This window comes from Gekko japonicus, unplaced genomic scaffold (genome assembly GCF_001447785.1).
Source record: "Gekko japonicus isolate JY-2015 unplaced genomic scaffold, Gekko_japonicus_V1.1 scaffold524, whole genome shotgun sequence".
In the NCBI taxonomy this organism is placed as follows: Eukaryota; Metazoa; Chordata; class Lepidosauria; order Squamata; family Gekkonidae; genus Gekko; species Gekko japonicus.
In genome coordinates, this window is record NW_015170906.1 from 439477 (window position 1) to 462879 (window position 23403).

The window sequence follows — 23403 nt, forward strand, 5'->3', positions numbered from 1 at the left end:
TGGAGGCGACATGTGGACCAGTTGAGGCAGCGGTGGGCGACTGGCCGCCCCACCTCGCAGCCAACCGGGCTACCGGACCCAGACAACCATCCCATACCTCTGCCGGAGGTGAGTACTGCCGAGCCTGCCGAGCCCAGTACTGTCCCTGAGGGAGGGCAGACCCCTACTCTTGGACCCACTGCAAGGGATGGTAGCGAGACCAGTTGAGGCAGCGGTGGGCGACTGGCCGCCCCACCTCGCAGCCAACCGAGCTACCGGACCCAGATAACGATCCCATACCTCTGCCGGAGGTGAGTACTGCCGAGCCTGCCGAGCCCAGTACTGTCCCTGAGGGAGGGCAGACCCCTACTCTTGGACCCACTGCAAGGGATGGTAGCGTTCCTGACCCACTCGAGAGTGAGTCAAGCCGAGTGCCTCCAATTCTAAGGTGCCCTGAACCTCCTACGCCACGGAGGTCTCAGAGAGTGCGCAGAGTGCCCACCTACTTAAGCGATTACGATTGTTCATAATGTTTTTGCTTAGGGGGGAGGGATTTGTTATGTATTGACTTGAATGTAAATACTGACATGCGAATCGTCTCATTGAAACTCTATGTTAAGCTTCAGCCTGGGCTAGGATCCTAATGTAACCAATAGGAGTCCTAGCCCAGAGAGTGTCTACCAATCACGCTGTAAAGCGGGACCGCTTGTGATTGGGCATTATATCTTCAACCTCATAGGTTGTTATTTGTACAGGGGGTGTGGCTACACTAGCCGGGAATGTTTAAATACAGAGCAGCCAGTGCTTGTCCTTTGGCTCGAGTGGTTCGAATGATGGTTCTGGCTGGCGATCGTAACTAAGCTGAAGAATAAACCGCAATTCTTGCTGAATCACTCTCCGACTCTTTGTTAAGCGCACGACTTAACACGAAGTGCCTCAGCCCCTTCTTCAGCACCACTGAAGCCTTGGCTTATTGAGGAAGCGCTTCCTGTTCCAGGGGCTCCTGGGTGTGCTTGCACCAGCCTGCTCAGTCGGCCTCGTGCTCCATCTGCCTTTCTCCCTTGGGCCCCGGGGCATGAAGAGCCCGCAGCTGTGGGGCAAGGAAGAGGTGGCGCCGGTCAGCACAGTGAGCCCTGAGCAGTTGCAACGAGCCAAAGATAAGGAGTGGGCGCACATGGCCAGTGGGGGGCGAGCTGCCTGGGGCGCTGCAAATTTGATACGGGGTGCTGCCCCCAGCGCCCCTGCTGGCTACAGGCCTGTGGTAATGGCTGGTGTGGAGGAGGAAGGTAGGTAAAGGTTCCCTTGCTCGAAAGCCAGTTGAATCTGACTCTAGGGTTGCGGTGCTCATCTCAGTTTCAAAGCCGAAGACATTTCCGTGGTCATGTGGCCAGCATGACTAAACACCAAGGCGCACGGAATGCTGTTACCTTCCCACCGAAGTGGTACCTATTTATCTACTTGCAATTTCTTGCTTTCGAACTGCTAGGTTGGCAGGAGCTGGAACTAGAGACGGGAGCTCACTCCGTCATGCGGCACACTCGGGTCTCGAACTGCTGAACTACTGACCTTCCACAGCCTGCAGTTCAGCGTCTTAACCACTTGAGCCACCACAGCAGAAGATAGCATTATCAGCTACAGTTAAGATGGCTAGGGCACATATAGCCGCTGAGGATGTCCCAAGCTTCAGAGTGCCTGATGTGATTTGAAGGGGCCCTTGATTCTGTATGTTTCCTTTGAATCATCTAGAATGTACCATGTTAGAGGGGCCTTTGCTTGATACAGTTAAAGCTCTAATAGCAACTCCCTGGGGGCTTTTTAAGTCAGAAAATTTTAACCGGGGGGGGGGCGGCCTTATGTAAGGGGCCCTGGCCAAGGTTTGCAAAAATCCCAAGGAAATAATGTGTGAGATCCAGGTTTGCTTACAAGGAGAGTTTTAATAAAGCATCAAACTTAACAGTAAATGCAGGCTGAGCTTCCATTAGCTGGGCCTCGAGTGCGTGCGTACACACACAGTGAAGCTTGCCAGTATCTGAGACCCCGTGCGTAACTAAAAGTAGGCATCTTATACTCTAAAAGCTGGCTACCGGTCAAGGAATAGATGAGCCAGGCTGTCTTGCACCTGGCATCCCAGTGGGTGGAAGACACAACCCAGGCCTTCAAAGATAAGGCCTGCTAATAAGCACGAGAGAGAGAGAGGAAAGTTCCCTTGGGAGTGGCTAAACATGGTTCTCTCACAAGACTCGGGGCAATGAAGCACCAGCATGTAACAAAGATGGAGTTACACAGGCCATACAGTTTATGCTCCCTCTCCCCACACATTGCAGTCCTGATACAAGTTGGCCCTTTGCCTGCCTGGCAATTAAGTTCCAAGGTCAGGATTCCCGGCGCATGTCTGGTCAGGGTGGATGCAGTGCACGGGCAATAGGCTTGCCAAGTCCCCCCCGGGGGTTGGGGAAAACCCCGCCCCAGAGGCCCGTTCCCCGCCGCTGGTGGATCGGGCCCCGGGGAGAACTCCACCCCGATGTGCATGTCACCCGGAAGTGACGTGACACCGCCGGGCACGCTGGGGGCGGGGCCACGGTCATCCGGGGGAAAACTCTATGGCGCGAAGATCGCACTTGGCAACCCTAACAGGCAATGTAACTGAATGCAGAGAAATAGCCGCTGCTGCTGTGAATTCTCTGAAAGTCTCTCAGGATCTCTTCAGAGATCTGATGTGGGGTAGTGGATCTGTTCCTCTGTTGGGGGTGCCTCTTTGCTTCTATATTCGTACATCTATAAATAAAGGAAATTATGCAGCAATGTCATATCTGTTTCCATCCTCCCCCCGCTGTGTACCCAGAGAAACCGCACACGCGGTTGGGTCCGCACGTGGCCATGCGAATGGTCCAAGCTTCGCTTCCAGAGACAATAGCCCGAACAGATCCTAGGGCGCACCTTTCGGGCGGCTAGGATCCGAGAATTGACCTATGGGACGATGACACTGTAAATATCCTATCACGGGTGTGGGTGTGTGTTTGGATGTGGTTTGCTACAGGGATATAAGCTGGCCTCTGGCCCGGCTGCACTATCTCAAGTTCTCCTTTATATAATAATAAAGCATGAGCTGAAATCACTCCTCCATGCTTCAGTCTCAATACTTTATACCCCCCCACACCATTGTCCCTGCTGTATTCCTTCCTTTCTGCCTTGCCTTTGGTACAGGACTGGCCTTCCAGTGTTTCCTGCCTTTGTAAATGTGCGGTAGAAACTGAAAGCCCTCCAACTTTGCTGTGCTGTGTCAGCAAAGCTTTTGTTCCCCTGCGTGATGCCCCCAAGGAGTCGATCTAAACAGGCCCCGCCCTTGGCACTGAAGAGAATAACTGACAGCCTGTCCTAGCATACATCTGTGGTGGAAATCTGGGTTCTCTCTTGCACCTGTCAAAAATCGCAAGCATGCAGGATGACATTATGAGGCGCTGTTTGGAAGCCAAGTAGGGTTGCTTCATTAGCCAATGACTCAGACGTCTGGGAGAGGCTAAAGTGCACTTGGCTAAGAGCTCCTGCAGTTGTTACACGGAAAATTAAGAGGCGGCTCATCAACCTGGCAGTAGCTGGCAGCGAAACTCTTGGATTGAGATGGATCTTTTGAGGATCTCCTTGCTCCTGGTGCGCTGCACAGTTGCCACTGCGGCCACAGGTATTGTTCTCTTTTCTCTGTTGCTTGGAAGAATGCAAGCCGAGTTTAAAGTGAGAGTGATGTTGGTTGTTTGTGAAATTCAGTTTCATAGACCTAGCAAGAGCTGGTGGTGGCCAGGGCGAGGGGCATAGTGCAGTTTAAGCCAGAACAGGGGACTTTGGTATGTGTACACCAGGCAGGACAAAAACATTAAAGATGTGCTGCTCCCTGTCACTTGTGTGAATCCTGCATAACCAGATCACATCTCAGCTCATGCCTCCCATGCCGAATACCTAGAAAATCCTGCTGGGTGAGGCTCAGGCACTCGTGTGAGGCTCAGTGTGAAGTTGGGAGATTTGCCTTTGGTATCCTGGCCTGGGACTCATGAAAGAAAACCCCAGAGTTGTTCCTGTTTAAGAACCTGAGGGTGGGGGCTAGCAGGCCCAGGGGAGATGCCTGCAGATGCCTCCTGCTTCTACTTTGACCCGTTTTGGCAATAAGCATGTCAAGCCTAGAAGCTAAAATGACCAAACGGAGGCTATTGTACTTTCATCATGTTCTGAGAAGACAAGAGTCACTGGAAAAGACGATAACCCTAGGAAAAGTTGAAGTCAGCAGGCAAAGAGGGAGACCCAACATCAGATGGACTGGCTCAATTAAGGGAGCCATGGCTCTCAGTTTGCAAGATCTGTTAACATGAGAGGGAGGGTTGTATCAGTGCTTCATTCTTGTGGCCCTTTCTTACACACACCCAGGGAAATGCCAGTCGCCACTTTGGGGTCAGGACGTATTTTCTCCAGGCCAGTTTTTAGCGATCCTCTGGGCATGGAGAAGGGGTGACTGGACGTGTGGGGGGGGGGTAGTTGTGAATTTCCTGCATTGTGTAGGGGGTTGGACTAGATGACCCTGGAGGTCCCTTCCAACTGTATGATTCGTTTGGGAGAACAAATTTCAAGTCCAGTGACACCTTTAAGACCAACAAAGTTTTATTCAAGGCATAAGCTTTCGCGTGCATGCACACTTGTTCAGATACATTGAAATGGAAGTTGCCAGTCCATGCATATAGGTAGAGGGCGAGCAGTAAATTAGCATACAGCATAATAAAGATGTTTGACAGATGCAAGGACACACATTTGGGAGATAATTAATTCATAGGGTCACCATAGGTCAGAAATTACTGGATGACACTTAACACACACACGTGTCCCCTATTAACCTGATGGCAACTCTCTCCCGTTGGCAGCTACGTAGGAGGCAGAGATTCAGTATTTATTTGGTTTTTGTTTCTTTTACAAACGCCGTGTCCTGCCTTTCTGCCCTCACAAGAGCCACCAAGGTGGCACTATGGTCTCTGTTGCAGGACCTCCCTTCTGGGAAGAGAAGTTTTAAAGAAAAAAGGTTCATCAGATGGTGGAGTCCTGCTCATGTCTAGCCTATGTATGTTTTAGGACAGTGGTGGTGAACCTATGGCACGGGTGCCAGAGGTGGCACTCAGAGCCCTCTCTGTGGGCACGCATGCCATCGCCCCAGCCAGGCCCAGACCATCATTAAAGTTTCGAATTCTCTGCCAAATAATTTTAAGGAAATGAAAGCATTTGGGATTGCTTTCCTTACTTTGTTTGGATCATCTTAAGTTAATGTAGGAGTTGTTTTTTTTCCTAAAGTAAAACCTCAGTATTCAGGTTAAATTGCCGCATTGGCACTTTGCGATAGATAAGTTTGTTTTGGGTCGCAGTTTGGGCACGGTCTCTAAAAGGTTCGCCGTCACTGTTTTAGGAGCTCCCTAAGTGTTGTCTCTCTTGAATGGTACATTGCAGGAGTTCAATCTTTGCTGGGAGACCTCAGTGATTGTGGCATATTCCTAAAGTAAGAGTTGAGTAACTTCATGGCTTTCTTCCTTTTGGCAGGCTCCTTTTGGCACGTTACAGACCTCCATCTGGACCCTCAGTACAAAGCGGTGCCAGACCCCCTGGGGGTGTGCCCATCTGCTGGCTCCCAGCCAGTGGCCAGTGCGGGGGCTTGGGGAGATTACCTGTGTGATGCTCCCTTGATTCTTGTCAACTCTTCCATCTATGCCATGAAGAGCATCCTCCCCAACCCAGATTTCATTCTCTGGACCGGGTAAAGAATTTGCAGATTGTGCTTTGTAGAAAACGATAAACTGTTTGAATACTCAGTTCAGTCCATCTTTATCTAAGCCTGAAATAATGACAAAAGTGTGCGGCGGGGGGGGGGGGGGGAAAAAAAAAGAAGAACAGCAAAAGGGGGGGGGGGGGGGGGGGGGGGGGCTCAGAGGTTAAGCCGCTGAGCTGCAGACCAGAAGGTCTGTAGTTCGGCAGTTCGAGACCCTAGTGCCGCATGACAGAGTGAACTCCCATCTCTGACCTCAGCTCCTGCCAACCTAGCAGTTTGAAAGCAAGAAATTGCAAGTATATTAATAGATACTGCTTTGGTGGGAAGGTAACAGCGTTCTGTGTGCCTCGGCATTTAGTCATGCTGGCCACACGACCACGGAAATGTCTTCGGACAGTTCTGGCTCTTTGGGTTGGAAACAGAGATGAGCACCACCCCCTAGAGTCGGATTCGACTGGCTTTTGAGCAAGGGAAACCTTTTAAGCACATTATAAATCAGTGAATGACACTAGGGCTGTCACCTGGTTAAAGAAATGATACTGATTAATTGCATGAGTTTAATTGCTGGTTCTAGGAGATGGTGTATTTGTTGTTGCTGTTAAATGATGGTAGTGGAAAGTGTCTTGAAGTCATAGCTGACTTATGGCGACCCCAGAGGGTTTCCAAGGCAAGAGACATTCTGAGCCATAGCTTGCCTCTGTGTGTGACTCTGGACTTCCTTGGAGGTCTCCCATCTAGGGCTGACCTTGATTAGTTTCCAAGATCTGACAAGATCAGGCTAGCCTGGGCCGTCCGGGTCAGGGCACAGGTATCCTCTTTGGTGACAATTAACTTAAGATGAGGCATTCCCTCTTGTTTGTGTGAGAAAAGGGGGAATGCCTCTTCTAAGTTATCATCTGGAGTTTTTGTAAGTTCCCGTATTTTAAAAAATGGTTAAAAGCCTGCTGCCTAATTAATTTGTAGAAGCCTTTTAGCTGAATGATTTCCCCCCTTTATCTTTTGATGTGGCCAGTTATTTGATCAAATATTGCTGCCCACATTGAAACACATTGCTAATTTTCTACATGGGCAATTCCATAAGGCATATTGGCCTCTGTACAGCATCTGTGTTCTTGTGGTATAGGTAGTGTTGGATAGTAGCTGTGTTCTTTTCCCCCCCAGGGATGATACCCCACATGTTCCTAATGAAAAACTGAGTGAAAAAGCTGTGCTGGACATAATTAAACAACTAACTGACCTGATCAAACAGGTATTTCCAGGTAGGAGATGCCAAAACTGTTGGGGGGCTGTCAAGGCAATTCCACAAAAAAGACCCAGAAGGATGCAATGAGTGGAAAACTGCAGGAAGAGAAACTTAAATTGCACAGTTATTTTTTTTAATGAACACTTGAGAGAATTTCACCAACTAAACAGGGTGTAGAGTGTATTTCCTTGAAGATTTAAAGAAAGGGTAGACTCCAGCAAAGCAATTATTTTAAGAAATGGTGGAAGCTTGCTGGGTAACCGTCAGCCAGTCACACACCTACCTCACAGGGCTGCTCTGGACATGGAGGAGGTGAGGAAGACGTAAGTGGTACTGGGTCCCCCATTGGGGAGAAAGGCCTGTCATAAATAAAATAAACAAATTTGGTCGCTCATCAGAATGGCAAGCTGCATTTCCAAAAGCCATTCCTCTGCTTTTTCTGGGGAGAAGCTGTGCCTCTTCTCTATTCCTTGTAGCGTAACTGCCCTGGAATCTCTTTTGAGTTGGATCCAAACGAAACTGGCAATTTCTAGCAATGTCCCCTTCCCTCTGCAGACTCCCTCCTCCCTTCTTGGCTGCATGTCTTCTTCAGGTATCCTCAGAAGTGGGTTGTAGCGGAAGGGATGAAGACTAAGAGTTCCACTCTGCCATTGGAAAATGTAGTCTGGATCAAACCCCGTGTGTGTGGAACAGTCTTAGAAGCATGGAGTTGCCAGAGGGGATGATACCAGCAATGTGGATTGTTCTGCAGTATGGATTGCAGAACTGGGACCTCTTGGGAATGAGTGGCATTGCCCCACCCCCATTCAATGTATAATAGGGGCGAAATTCTTCCCTTGGAACAGGACAGCCTGTCTAATCTTTGCTCATGTGTCCCTATTCTGCTTGTCTGTATTCTGCCATGTCTGCTACCATCCAAACAACGGTAGTGTTTTTCAGCTGTTCTCACACACACACCCTTCAGTTTGGCTTCTGCTCCATTCCAGACACTCAGATCTATCCTGCAATGGGCAACCATGACTTCCACCCCAAAAACCAGCTGCCGGCTGAGAACAATACAATCTACAACGGAGTGGTGGAACTGTGGCGCCCGTGGCTGAGCAACTCCTCCGTGCTTACCTTCAAAGAAGGTGAGTGGCCGGGGGCGGGGGGGGGAATCATGCAGTTGTGGGCTTGAGAAGTTCTAAAGCAATCTCAAAGGCCCTGAGATGTCATCCACGCAGAATCAGGTGAACCCATCTCACTGTGGTTGAGAAAACAAATAGCATTTAGTGAGTTCTTGGAAAAACTGGGCTTGGAATCTGTCCAAAGTCAGCCTTACATTAAGAAGCAGTGGCTTTGCATCACAAATTGCAGAGAGAGAGAGAGAGAGAGAGAGAGAGAGAGAGAGAGAGAGAGAGACTGTCTGTAGCAGCTGAAAAGAGCAAGACTCCTGTAACACCTTAAAGAGTACCACAATTTGTGGCAGGGTATGAGCTTTTGTGAGTCACTGTATCTGAAGAAGTGAGCAGTGACTCACGAAAGCTCATATCGTGCCACAAATTTTGTTAGCCAAATTCAAATTCAAATAACTTCTTGTATTAGCCATAGGCCACAACAAAATTACAAAACATTCAAATAGATCAGTAAAAGAGTAAAATGGTATGATAAAATACATAAAGAAGTAAAACCTAAAATCACATACCAAAAATGAGAATGGGTTAAAATAGCCTATGTGTTATAAGAATGGCCCCTATGGTGCCGCCCTGGCTCTAATCTTTTTGGCTGCAAGGGCAAAAAGGGAGAGACTATAGGTTACGAACTCATCGGTATCTGATAACAAGAATACAATCTTCTCATTTTCAGGATATGCTTTTATAGTAAATAAAATTCCTGTCAAGAATTTGTCTCTGGGAGCATTGTATAACGGGCAGGCTAAGATACAGTGAGGGAGGTTTCCAATGGCAAGCGAACTGTGTTCTGTTGGAACTTGAAGAAATTGACCCTCCCGCAATGCTATGTACATTGTTTGAAAATTCAACGCAGTAAACGGCCCTGAGGTTATAGTTGGAAATATTATGTAGATAGGATGATCTAGAATGATCAGATTTGACAAATTTGTACCACGGAGCTGTTTTCGACTTTATGATAGCACCACAGCATCTGATTTGAATATCCATTCCCTGAGTTGGAAATTGTCGCCTGAGGCCCCGAGGAGGTCATCAGGTATGGTGTATCTACTAAGGATATCGCTAAAGGAATCAGAATGTGTAGGGTCTTTTGTTAATAATGATCTAACAGATTGGTGGCTTAAAGAGTTAGATCTAGACAAATTGGTCTTCTTCCAGTATTTTATAATTGCAAGGTGTACCCTTGCCTTAATAGAAGGGAATCCTGTTTCCACTCGCATCAAGGCCACAGGAGATCCCCTGGGGAGACCTAAGATTTGTCTTAGGAAATAATTTTGGATTACCTCAAGTGTAGATATATTATCCTCTTTCCATCCCCACACTTCCACTCCATATAATAAGTGGGACACGACTTTGCACTTGAACAATTTCAGTACTGGATCAATTAATCGCCCGTCCTTTGTGAAGAAGAATTGTACAATAGACCCAACGATCCTTAGTGCTGACAGTTTAACCCCTGCCATGTGGGTTTTCCAATTCAGTATTTCTTTAAAAATTACTCCTAGGTATTTAAATGAACTGCATTGATCAATTGGGTTACCAAGAATACTCCAACGAGAAATTTTGGGCTTTCTTCTGAAGACCATTACTTTGGTCTTTGCATAATTAACGTTGAGAGCTTCTTTATTGCAGTATTGCCCTAGTTTTGTAAAAGTCTTCTCAAACCTATTTTGGTCAGTGAGATTAGGACCATATCATCTGCGTATAAAAGAATTGAAATGTTCTGTTGTCCCAGGGAGGGTGGAAAAAATTGCGGGCCTGACAGAAACTCTGTTATGTTGTTTATATACAAATTGAATAGGCCGAGGGCCAACACGCATCCCTGCTTAACTCCTTTACTGATAGAGATACTACTAGTTAGGGAACCGGAGGTTCCCACCCTTACTTGGGCGCAAGTGTCCCTATGAAGCTCTAGGAATAGTAGCCGCTTGTCAATGTTCAATTTGGCTAGCTTTGACCTTAAACGGGATATGTTGATGGAATCAAATGCAGCAGCCAAATCTACAAACGCAACATAAAGTGCCTTTGTTGGGCCATTTATACCAGCGTACGCTAATTGATAAAGGATTTGGCAGTGGTCTGTGGTTCCACAGCCTTTTCGAAATCCTGCCTATGAGGGGTGGATAATTTGTTCCTCTGCCACCCAGTCTTCCAATTTTAGCAGCAGGTATTTGCTGTACAGTTTTGCTGCTATGTCCAAAAGGCTTATCGGCCTATAGTTTTGTGGGTTATCTTTGTCTCCTTTTTTATGAATCGGTACAACCAGGGGTCATTTCCTGCAGGAGTGCACGGGAGTGGAGCTCCGGCAGTAAAGAGCCCAGGGGGCAGTCACATGCAACAAGCCCCACCCCCTGCTCCCAGCAGCCCTCAGTTGGGCCATGAGGAGCAAGAAGCAGCCAGATAAGTTGCAGAGCCCCCCCCCCCCGATAGCAATCCAAAACAGTCCAGTAGCACCTTTAAGGCCAAGGTTTGTTCAGGTACAAGCTCTAGGCAGATCTGGGCAGCCCCCCCCCCCGCAATAACTAGCAATCCAAGAGTCCAGTGGAGCCTGAGTGGTGGGTGTTGCCTTCTGACACACTTCCGGTAATGGCAGGGGGCGTGGCATATGCAGATGAGTTATGCTAATGAGTTATGCTAATGAGCTCCTGCACCTCTTTTTCTATGAAATGACCCCTGGGTACAACTATATTTAGCTTCCAGCCCGGGGGGGATCATGCCTAAACTATTAATCTGTGTAAACACTCTAGCCAGAATGGGAGCCCACCAATCTGGGAAGGCTTTGTATAATTCCGGTGGTATCATATCCTCCCCTGGAGATTTTCCTGAAGGTAGTGAGGCAATTAGACCTCTAATTTCTGATTTAGAGACTGGTGCCCATTCTGGTAAATCTATAAGATCTAAGTAATCTTTCAGCTGGGTTTTTTCCGACCCCTTAGATGAGGGATGCTGGGAGCCAAAAACATTCTTGAAATATGAAAGCCAGACATGTCCTGGTATATATGCATCTACCTGACAAAGAGGGCTACTGCTTTTGATTGAAACTAGTTCCCAAAAACGGGAATCATTTTTCTCCACTACAGCTGGATCTAACTCTTTCCAAAGAGATTTGGCATGTTCTGATTTCTTTTGCTTGATTAAGGCTTTGTATTGAGATCTGAGTTTCAAGTAAATGCATAGCTGTGTCCCTTCCCTGCTATGCCTGGTCTATCTCATAGTGTGGAGTAGCTCTTTTTTTAGCTCTCGACTCGTACCATCCGTTATGGGCATGCTGTATCGGCTTTATGGGCCTGTTGTTCGTAAGAATGGGTTTAAGTAGGCTGTTAATCTCAGTAAGAGATTTTATAGGATCGGGGTTGTGTTGCCAAAAGGATGCTCTCAATCTACCCAATTCCAGACTTTTAAAAGTGTGAGATATGGTACTGAACAATTTTTCAGACCATTTGAGTCTCCTTAGGTTGGAATTGACATCTTCTGCAAAGTCTGGAATTGGTTTCATTAATGCATTAGCATTAATGGTAAGAGACAATCGCAGGGGGCAGTTGTTGCTCAAAGTAAGATCCAAAACCTCAAACTTAATAGCAGAATTCATTAAAGGAGGTGCTATGGCTATGTAATCTATTACGCCGGTCCTACATGCCGTCACATATGTAAAAGTCCCACCAGATGTATCTTTAGTCTTTAAGATGTTACTGGACTCTTGCTCTTTTCTACTGCAGAGAGAGGGGGGGAGAGATTTTTCTTTTCCACAGCCTTTAATTTAGTGCCTTTCCATCCTTATGGCCCCTCAAGTCCACTAACAGATCAGAATGTAAAATGCAGCAGAAATCAAAACTGTAAAAGAAACCCTGACCTGGATAGCCCAGGCAAGCCCGATCTTGTCAGATCTCAGAAGCTAAGCAGGGTCAGCCCTGGTTAGGACTCAGATGGGAGACCTCCAAGGAATACCAGGGTCATGATGCAGAGGCAGGCGATGGCAAAGCACCTCTGAATGTCCCTTGCCTTGCCTTCAAGCCCCACTAGGGGTTGCCAGAAGTCAGCTTGACTTGATGGCAAAAAAACTGTAAAAGAAAACAACAAATTAAAACTCCATAAAACAGATCATTCGCAAGACTCAGGAGATAAACTACCATGCCATTCATTTAAGCTAATTCCAAGCTTAAAACCTCTGGAAAAAAGAAAGGAGGTGTGAGCTTTTGTTGGAAGGTCTGTAGGGAAAAAGCAACTTCACCTCCTTGTGGAAGGATGCATAGGTGAGCGTTGCTTGTTTTGAGGGATGCCAACCTCCCGGTGGGACCTGCGGATCTCTCAGAATTACAGCTTATCTCCAGACTACAGAGATCAGTTCCCAAGGAGAAAATGGCTGCTTTGGAGGTCTCACTCTATGGCATTGCACCCTGCTGAGGTCCCTGTCCCCCCCAGGCTCCATCCCAAAATCTCCGGGAGTTTCCCAACCTGGATCTGGCAACTCTGCCCCTCCTCCATCCCCCGCCAGTGGCAGCCCTACTTGTTTTTTACCTTCTGCTCTTCTGCAAAACGTGCACTTTGACTCATAAGTCATGCTGCGTACAGTTAATCCAGTTTTTACAATAGAGAAATGTAGACTGACAAAAGCTGTTGACAGTATTTCTCCCCCACACCCTTCCTGCTTTCCTTCTAACAAGGAAATTACTTCATGAGGGTTTCACAGGGCCCTTTGCAGTGAGTGAGACAAAGCTTTTTTTTCCATTAGTAATCATCATGTGCGGGTCAGGATCTGCACCAGCCCCGTAAAGCCTGCCTTGCCTTCTTTAGCCTCTGCTTCGCCCTACAACATGAACATGTGCCTTGACTTGCACACACAAGGAAAGAAATTACTGAACTTCGTGATAGTGTAAGACAGAACCTCTGTGCCTGATTGTGTTTGCCCAGGCCAACTTGAGAAAACACACGAAAGCAGTCCTGTAGAGTTGGAAACAAAAAAATATAATTTATGAATTAATAAGGAAGAATACAGATTCAAAGATTTTGGAACCTTGAATACCCAACAGATTCTTCAAGTGTTACAATGGGTGAAATAGTCATTCAGGCTACATTCAAGGTATGGAATAAATACAGTTTATATCTTGTCCCCCAACTATCAATCTTAACAATCTTTACAAGTCAGAAATGGTTTAGTCCAGCTCGACACTGCAACTCTTTTAAAACATGGAAACAGTTAAATAAAACGAGATTTATAGATGTTATCTCTCAAGGGCATTTAAAGTCCAAAGCCCAGTTAGAAGATCCATGTGGTTTAGTCATTCCATGGTTTGAATATTTTCAACTTAGACAATTGGTAAACTCCAAGTTTTGTTCTAAATTACGTTTAAAACTCTCAAAATTTGAAAAAATATTAAATAATGAATCTAATCTGATAAAGGGTCTAATTTCTATATTGTATTTGCTTTTATTGAAACTCAAAAATTCCAAACTCTTAAATTCAGGGGTCGTTTCGTAGAAAAAGAGCTAGGGGAACTAATTAGCATAACTCATTAGCATATGCCACACCCCTGACATCACCAGAAGTGTGTCATAAAGCCACACCCCCTGATATCACCGGAAGTGTGTCATAAGGCCACACCCCCCGCCCCCAACGGTCCCGGCCGCCGCCACCAGCCTTGCAGCTCCACTGCCGAGCCCCATGAGGGGCCTGGCGGTGGACCTGCAAGGCCGGCAGGAGTGCAAGGAAGCCCCGCAAAGGCCCTCCCTGGCTCCAGGCAGGCAGGGGTGGGGAGAGGCAGGGAGGAAGCAACTTACCCTCCCTCTTCTCCTGTCTCCTCCTGGCTGAATGAGGGCCGGAAGCGGGGCGGCCGGAAGCAGGGGGCGGGGCTTCGTTATGTGCCCCGCCCCCCGTACCTCACCCGGGGGAACTGCGATCCCCCGCGTTCCCCCCCGAAATGACCTCTGCTTAAATTACCAATTAGCATGGCACAAAGATTTAACTCAAGACCTAAATGCTGACCAATGGGCCCAAATTTGTAGCGCTCCAACATATACATATTCCTGTTTAAACATTCAATTGCAAACATACAAATTGGTAGCCAGGTGGTATAAGCCCCCTTTCCAACTTGCCCATTCCTCGGCCGCAATCTCGCCTAATTGTTGGAAAGACTGTGGATGCAGAGGTTCTTATTTTCATGTATGGTGGTCTTGCCCAGTGATAAAACGATTTTGGTACCAAATAATTAAAGAAATCTTTAAAATAACAAAATTTCTAATCCCCGATTCACCTAATATCATATTACTAAATTTATGGGATGAAATACAAATACCTAAATACAAACAAGATTTAATAGCCACTTTGCTCACGGCAGCAAAAACTGTTTTGGCGTCCAAATGGATGAGTAAGGAGTTGCCTAGTTTATACGAATGGCGCAGTAAGTCATGGGATTATTTTGTTTTTGATAAATTGACAGTTGAACTGGAGCATTCTAACTCGGAAAGCAGAAAATTTTATTTTGCCCAAAAATGGTCACCTTTCGTTCAAGCAGTTATAGGACATACTAATTTTTTGAGAATTAATATAACACATCAATCCGACATAAATATGTTTATTTCGTATTAGTTATATAGAAGTAACAACTGTTATAAATGTCTTATTAAGTTATGTTAATTAATATAGGCCCCGGTCACATGGGCAGGAAACTGCGGGGGGGAAGCATGGCAGTTTGCCCCGGGGCAAACTACTGTGCGGGTAAAGTGATCAGACCTCCCGTGGAGGTACCGTGGAGATACCGTGGAGGTTCCATGGGAAGGGAGAGGTGCCGATCGCATGACAATCCCACGCGCAAAAAAGAAGCGCGTGGTGCGGCAAACCGGATGTTTTTTTCGTGTACACCATGACTGCGCATGCTCCGTTGGGTGCTTGTGCGCATCCACGGAGACTTGGGGGGAAAAACCTTTTTTGCAAGGGGACATGGGCGGGCGCCGGATGCCTCCGGAAACGCCTGCCCTTGCCCCGCAGTTTCCGGAAACTAGTACCTCCGAGGTACTAGTTTTTTGCTGCGTGTTTTCGGCGGGAAGCCTCGGTTGCGTCACGGAAGTGCTACGCTTCCCAGATGTGCTGGTGAGATCGCGCCCGGAAGCTCTGCTTGTCTTCCATCGCTCTAGCGTGGCTAATGCTCCGTGTGACCGCAACCATAGTTTGTTATTATGATAATATGACACCTACCTCTTATATTTGGAGTTTCGAAGTAGGTTGTTGATAGTTCAGATGGAATATGATTGTTATTCTTTGTAACATAAAACTTTGTAAGTTCATGATAAATATTGAATAAAGTTTATTAAAAAAAACAATGGGTGAAATAGCATTTTATACTTCACATTACATCAGAGAAATAGAACAGAATTATTGGTTCCATCAAACATTGTCAAATTTCATCACCTATTTCCCATTGGGTTAAGACCTGGGGTGGTGGTTGTTCCCAGGCAGAGTTCTTCTTTTCCTAACAGAACAATACACTTTTCTTTTGGAAGCTATGAAGCAGCAATGTTGTATCTATATAACCGATATGGTTACAGAGTGCTTACTGTTCTTCATTCTAGCTAGGTTAACTCACATTAGAAACATGAGCAGTTGTAGCTGGCCAGAACAAGCAAGGTCATGGGTAGCATAATTGTGTATCAGCATTTCAGCCTTCTTCCCAGCATGCATTCAAACAACAGTCACAAATGAACCAAAGTTAATACCTGAATACATTCATGATATCAGAATCACACGCATTATGGAAGTGCTAAGCACACCTACCAAGTCAAACCTGTTAGTCAGTGGCAGAGTACAAAGTGGTTCATAAAATGCGTACAACAATAGTTAGTGAGTTTCTCTTCCTAATAAAAGCATGCACAAAATAAGCAAAGTAAGCAATAAAAGCCATGCTGGTTTGCTTTTTGTATATATTAATTGTAAACTGCTTGCAGAACTTCATTATGTGTTGGCACAGAAACAAACAGGCAAGTGTTTTGCTGGAACTTCACTAACTCCCCATATGGCATTTCCCTTCCCTGGGGGGAAATCAGGTCAGGAAACTTCCAGACAGAAAAATTCCATCTCTCTAGTGTAAAGGTTGGAGCTGCGGTGGCTCAAGTGGTTAAGACGCTGAACTGCAGGCTGTGGAAGGTCAGTAGTTCAGCAGTTCGAGACCCGGGTGCCGCATGACGGAGTGAGCTCCCGTCTCTAGTTCCACCTCCTGCCAACCTAGCAGTTCGAAAGCAAGAAATTGCAAGTAGATAAATAGGTACCACTTCGGTGGGAAGGTAACAGCGTTCCGTGCACCTTGGTGTTTAGTCATGCCGGCCACATGACCATGGAAACGTCTTCGGACAGTGCTGGCTCTTCGGCTTTGAAACGGAGATGAGCACCGCAACCCTAGAGTCGGATTCGACTAGCTTTCGGGCAAGGGAACCTTTACATTTACCTTTAGTGTAAAGGTTGTTGTCATAGAAGATCAGTTGGTAGCAGAGTGAGTCAGGAATTCACTGTCAGAGAATGTAGTGATGGCCACGGGAATAAACACCTTTTAAAGGGGATTAGATAAACCCTATCTATCAGAGGCCACTAGCTACTAACTATTAGAGGCCACTACTGAGGGGAACCTCCATGTTCAGAGGCAGTCAACCTCTGAATCCCAGAACCAGGAGCCAACATCAGGGGAAGGCTTCAGCCTCTAAGCCCTGTTGTTGGTCCTCCAGGACAACGGGTTGGCTGCTTTAAATTGGATGACATGGGCCACTGGTCTGATCCAGCAGGGTTCTTCTTATGTTCTTAGGTGAGAAAGTATCATGCTAGGGTAGACTCGAATGGGATTTGCAAACAGGATCCAGTTTTTGAAGAAAGGAGAGCTGCTGTTTTAGTGTGAAAGATGGGGGTGCAGTTGTACTTTAGTTGCCTGACATTTGATTAAACATCCAGAAGGCAGTCCGCTGTTCCGTACAAACCCCAAACTGCCTCAGAAGGGTCCGATCTCGTTTTATTACTCCACTTCTAGAGGGTAAGAGCTGGCATTCTGATGACTCAATTGTTCTTTTTCTTCTGTTTCATTCTAATTGCAAAATAATAGAGGCCGTTGCAAAAAAATTATATTATGCAATCAGAAGACGAGGCTTGAATAGCCAAGCGTAAGCGACTGATGCATCTTACTATTTTCCCGTATTTCCATGATGTTTTGTGCTTTCATGCCAATAAAGTTTTGTGTGTGTGCCTCGGAAAGGCTTGCTCCTGCAACTCTGCGATTCATCCATAGCTGCAGTTGCTTAAATTGACCTGTTCTTGATCATCATCTCTGTACAGTCTTTAGAAAATGCATGATCCAGATCATGCTCTTTTGTAGGTGCTTTCTACAGTGAAAAGCTGCCTGGTCCTGGCCCAGCAAGGCGGATGGTCGTCCTCAACACAAACCTGTATTATGAGAATAACAATCGGACCATCAGCTCAGAGGATCCAGGAGGCCAGTTTCAGTGGCTGGAAGAGACGCTTGCCAACGCATCCAAAGCAGGAGAAAAGGTTTCTTGCAGCAGTCTTATTATACCAACAGTAATGTTATGGAATAATGCCCAGCATTATTATTCCAAAGGAGCACAGGCCTCAACCAGGAACTGAGCTAATTTCCCCAATTAGTCTTTCGCACAGCAGACATGTAGCAGCCCTCATAGACTGGGGCTGCTGTGCAGAGGAAGGCAATGGCAGACCTACCTCTGTTCATCTCATGCAGGGCTCTTTTTGTAGCAGGAACTCCTTTGCATATTAGGCGACACCCCCCCCAATGTAGCCAATCCTCCAAGAGCTTACAGAGCTCTTCTGACAGGGGCTACTGTAAGCTCTTGGAGGATTGGCTACATTAGGGGTGTGTCACTTAATATGCAAATGAGTACCTGCTACAAAAAGAGCCAACCCCCCCAAGAACTGGAACTTCATGGGGTCGCCCATGAGTTGATGGCAACTCGACGGCACACTTTACAGCAGACACAAGGTAGAAAAAGAATGGAATTAAAGCAGATGCCTCCATTGGACTGTGAAATATGCATTCAGTAAAATACCCGAGAAAGATAAATTTTGCCATTTTGGGTAGAGAAGACGAGCATGTTTCCTCTGCAACATCAAAGCATTTCAACAGCAACTGATGATTTCAAGAGCAGGTGTGTTGGGCAAAATGGTTTAGATCCTCAGGCCTCACCCCCAAAACAAAGGAGACAGGTCACTGTTGTTCCCGTTGTATAGATGATGAACTGAGATTTGGGTAATTAAAGATGTGGCTGCCCAGTGGATCTGTCACTGAACAGGAATTCAAAGCCAGGCCTGTGTCCGAGTAGCAGCCCGACCTCAGTGTGCTTCCCTTCTCATTGTCTCAACCCATCTCCTTTCCAGGTCTACCTGATTGGACACGTCCCACCCGGATTCTTTGAAAAGAAACGAGGAAAGCCCTGGTTCCGAGAGCGCTTCAACCAACAATATACAGAAATCATTCAGAAGCATCATGCAGTGATTGTGGCACAATTCTTTGGGCATCATCACACAGATAGCTTTAGAATCTTTTACAGTGATGGAGGTATATTTTTCTTGGTGTTCTTGGCTCATGGCTCAAGGGTAGAGCATCTTGCTTGGCATGCATCAGGTCCCAGGTTCAATCCCCGGAACCTTCAGTTAAAAAGATCAGGCCAGAGGTGATGTAAAAGACCTCTGCTTGAGACTTTGGAGAGCCACTGCTGTTCAGCATAGACAATACTGACCTCGGAAGACCAGTGGTCTGACTCAGTTAACATAGCTCATTGTGTATGTGTAACTTGCTGTCATACAGACAGGGTCACCTATGCATTTCATTTGGCATTTTCTTCCAGGTTCTCCAATAAGCGTCATGTTTTTGGCTCCAGCCGTCACACCATGGAAGACAACCTTGCCCGGGGTGCACAACGGAGCCAACAATCCCGGCATCCGAGTCTTCATGTACGACCGAGAGACCCTGCTGCTGAAGGTAGGAGGTGGATTTTGACCTTTCAGGTTTGTCTCCTGCAAATCAAACTTTGGTATCCAAAGTGACCTGACAAGACCCATTGAGACGAGAGCTGTCTGGCCAGGTAACTTAATACGGGTCCAACACACAAAAGGCCAGGAAAGGGGCTATTTGGGACAGCCTCCTGGTGGGACTGACTGCAGCTTGTCTCTGTATAGGGCCAGCAAGGTGTCAGGTGCTGCACAAACAGCAGCAACGGTACAGTTCTGTCTTTTAATGGTTAGTAGGGCTAGAGACATAGGATACTTAGTTTTGTGTAGGTTGTCCCTGGCTTGGTTTTGTTTTGCTTCTACAAAAATCAGTGTGCAGGGGGGAAAGATGATCTTAAAGCCTTTACCCTCATGTTGCTTTCCCAGTAGAAATCACTTCTCCGACACCTCTCAATGCTGCTTTTGTGCTCCCAAACAGAAGTGGTAGGGCATTTTAGAGGGAGAAGACCACACAGGGGAAACAGTTCGATATCCTTCCCACTAGCATCCTTCCCCCTCCCAAATCTAAAATGTCAAACCCCACTAGCATCCATGATCTAAGTAGCAGCCCCCTTCCCCCTCCCAAATCTAAAATGTCAAAGAGAACTAAGGATGGCTGCTCTGTATAGATTATGGAGAAGGAAGTCTGTTTGCTGGGATGGGCATCAGTCGAGTGAGGCCCAAGTCACTATCAGTATATTTACACTGCTTGAGTAGGACCGAGAGAAGGTGATTTACACAATGCCACCTACAGAACTGTATGACTAAGATGGAATTAGATTCCGACAGTGCCATCCTAAGCAGATGATGGTTTCAGGTGGGTAGCCGTGTTGGTTTGCCATAGAGAAGCAAGATTTGAGTCCAGAAGCACCTTAAAGACCAAAAAGGATTTCCAGGGTGTGAGCTTTCGAGACTCAAAGATCCCTTTGTCAGATATCTGACGAAGGAAAGCTTTAACTCTCGAAGCTTACACCCTGAACAATTTGTTGGTCTTTAAGGTGCTACTGGACTCTAATCTTGCTCTTCTAAGCAGAGTCACACCCTTATAAGTCGATTGAATGGGCTTAGAAGAGTGTAACTCAGCTTTGGCTTTCATTCATCACACTACCCCAGGACAGCATCTTTATGCCATCACTCTATGGATGGTATCCTGGATCAAAGGCTTGCCGGATGGCGCAGCCTTATTCCCCAGTAAGTGTTCAACTCACAAGTCCACTTTAAGGCTCAAAACACTTTACTGAACTCCTCATGCATTAAAGGTTCACAGACTTACGATCTAGCTGGGAATGTTTGAGAACATCCATCTTCAGTGTTAGGGTCCATTTCACTTAGCAGTGAAAAGAGATGATTTTCTGTAAGTCTCGTGGCTGCTGGAGATTTCTAACAAAAGGCATGGAAGAGGGCAATGAACCCTATTTTGCGCTTCTAAACTTGAGCCAATAATGTGAGCTAACGTAGAACACATGACCTACAAAGGTACCTAAACTACATCTCCCAGAAATCTCAGGTTTAAAATTATAGAACTATTTACTATCTATATTACTAACTAGAAGTCTCTGGTAAAGGTCATTCTGGCGCCAGTTAATGCTGTTATAAAATTGGCAAAATAGTTAAATATTCAGAGATTGCAATGGATCTTTGCTTCACTGGATAGGAGGCATTTCCTTCTATGTAAAAGTCTTTATTTCTAAGGGAAGGGTTCACAGGCAATCTACAAAACAACAAAGACACCTAAGACTACATCTTTACACTTTAACCACATGGTCTACAACAATGGATATTCTTCTTCTTGACCCTAGAAGGAAATCACCTGAATGCATTAACCAATGATTGTCAGTAAATAGGCTTCAGTTTCCCGGGCTTTCTCTCCATTGGCTCTGAGCCAGGTTCCCTTCCAGGTCAGCCTAAACAATAGCACACAAGGTAAACACACATTAACCCTATAATGACTGAATTTTAGACCTTGCAACACACATATTTCCAACAAATACCAGACATTTATCTGCACCTGTCCTTTCTTTCAAGGAGCTCGGGGTGGCATACATGATTCTTCCATCCCCAATTTTATCCTCCTCATCCTGTTACGGCAGAGTGTGCATGACTGGCCTAAGGTCAGCCAATAGATTTTTGTGGCAGAGTAAAGATTTGAAGGCTGGTCTCCCATGTTTTAGCCCAACCAGGGGTCCCCAGCCTTTCTGAGCCCATGAACACCTTTGGAATTCTGACACAGTGTGGTGGGCACAGCCACAAAACAGCTGCTGCAGGTGTAGCCAGCCACAAAATGGCTGCCACCGCTTACCTTCAGTCATACAGTGACGATTCTTGTGGCAGCTGCTGCCAAAAGCAATGATTTTTTAAAAAATCTACACAGCCAATCTGAAGCCTGGCTGGGCAAACACCCCACCAGGCCCTGCCTACTTGATGAGCACCAGAAAAGGTGTTGGTAGGCTGGGCACCATGTTAGGGGCTCATTGTAGCCCAAGCACTGAATCACACTGGCTTTTTTGTTCTGTTTCAGGACATGGTGACTTATTATCTAAACCTCACCCATGCTAACTTGGGGGCCCCCAAATGGGAGAAAGAGTACAGCCTGACGGAAGCATTCCAAGTCCCTGATGGCTCAGTCCAGTCCATGCATCTGTTACTAGAGAAACTCACAAAGGACAACAGTCACCTTCAGCAGTACTATCGGTATAACTCCGTTCAGTATGACCTCACAGAATGCGACAGCAGCTGCCAGACCGACCACATCTGTGCCATCCAGGAAGTCGATTTTGCAAAATACGACCAGTGTGTTAAAGCCAGAAGTGGTGCAGCAGCAAATTCAGCCCTGCCGTTGAGCCTACTCTTCTTTTGTCTGGCCATGGGGCTCTGGAGTATCTTGAAGTTGAACAAACAGGAATGTACACAGGGTGGTAGGGGTTCTGCCCCAATCAAGGAAAAGAGTGGAATTTAACACCCGCACCCCATTAAAGCAGACGACAAGCCCCTTTGTTGTTGCAGAAACTGGCCTGAAAATGTGTGTCTTTATCACTTGGTGAAATCAAAGAATTTTGGAAGGGGAGGCAGAGCTTGCTGGAATACTAAGAGAGAATTTACAGAAGAAAAGCACATTTTTATATAACAGACTTTGGGGCATGATTCCTCCTAGATGAAGCCCACTGATCTCTGGGTGGGGGGAGAAGCTACGAAATGAGGCTGTGCAAGTGCTAAACAATGCAGAGTTAACAAGTGATACTGTCAGGTTGGGCACTTTATTCCTCAATACATAACAGTACCCCCCTAAAAAAATCAGAGAGAAAATACCAACCAGTTGCTTGAATACTCTATCTAAATTCTACCACTACTTCTTGGTAAGTATTCAAACTTTGAATTAATCCAAACAGCAGTTTTGCAATATTCATGTTCATAGCCGTATGGCCATATTTTCAAATATTGTTGGTGCTCTTACACATGCTAAATAATGCAGTTTCAGTCCACTTCAGCGACTATTTGCAAGTGGATTTTGCCATTTCACATAGTAAAATCCAGTTGCAAAGTGCATTGAAAGTGGATTGAAAGTAAATTATTTAGTGTGTGTGGAAGTGCCTATGTGTGTGGGGGGGTAGTAAATACAAAGCCCCCCCCCTTCAGTTTTGTGTTTGCTGGATAGCTAATCATCTCTCCTCTGTGAGGAAAAAGATCCAAAGTTTATCTCACCTGGGTGTTCAGACCACAACACAGAATTATTGTGGATAAAAGAAATGCACCTTTCTAAAGACTTAAAATTGTGTGTGTGTGAGTAACTAATATTACTAACTAGGAAAAAGGCCCGTTGTGGAAATAAATACAACAGCCTCTAGAAAGAGGCTCTGAGCGGGTGGACACTCAGCCTTGGACACTCAGTGTCAATTTGCTATGGCGACCTCAGCAGGGCATAATGACACTGAGTCCACCATTTTCTCCAGAGGAACTGATCTCTGCTACCTAAAGAAGAGTTGTAATTTTGAGTGATCACCAGCCCTCACCTGGAGATTGGCAACAAGGGTTCCACAGAAGGGAATAGTTGGTTTGGAGGGTGGAGTCTATGGCTTTGTACCTGTCTGAGGTCCCACGCCTCCTGAAACCTCACCCTCTCCAGGCTCCATCCCTCACATCTCCAGGAATTTCCCACCTGGAGTTGGCAACCTATCTCCTTCCCAGCCAATCATCAACCTACCTTTATTTCCCCCTCACTCTTCAGCTTTCCACC

At 46.3% G+C, this 23403-nt stretch overlaps 1 protein-coding gene across 1 annotated transcript; it reads left to right on the forward strand.

The window, feature by feature from the left end:
* The first annotated feature begins 3490 nt into the window (after positions 1 to 3490).
* On the forward strand, positions 3491 to 22537 carry SMPDL3B (sphingomyelin phosphodiesterase acid-like 3B). Its single transcript, XM_015418641.1, has 8 exons — positions 3491 to 3658; positions 5545 to 5758; positions 6932 to 7029; positions 8000 to 8143; positions 17527 to 17699; positions 18561 to 18741; positions 19031 to 19164; positions 21691 to 22537. Exons 1-8 carry the CDS (start codon positions 3598 to 3600, stop codon positions 22126 to 22128), a joined length of 1443 nt encoding a protein of 480 aa, XP_015274127.1. The 5' UTR covers positions 3491 to 3597; the 3' UTR covers positions 22129 to 22537.
* The last annotated feature ends 866 nt before the right edge of the window (positions 22538 to 23403 follow it).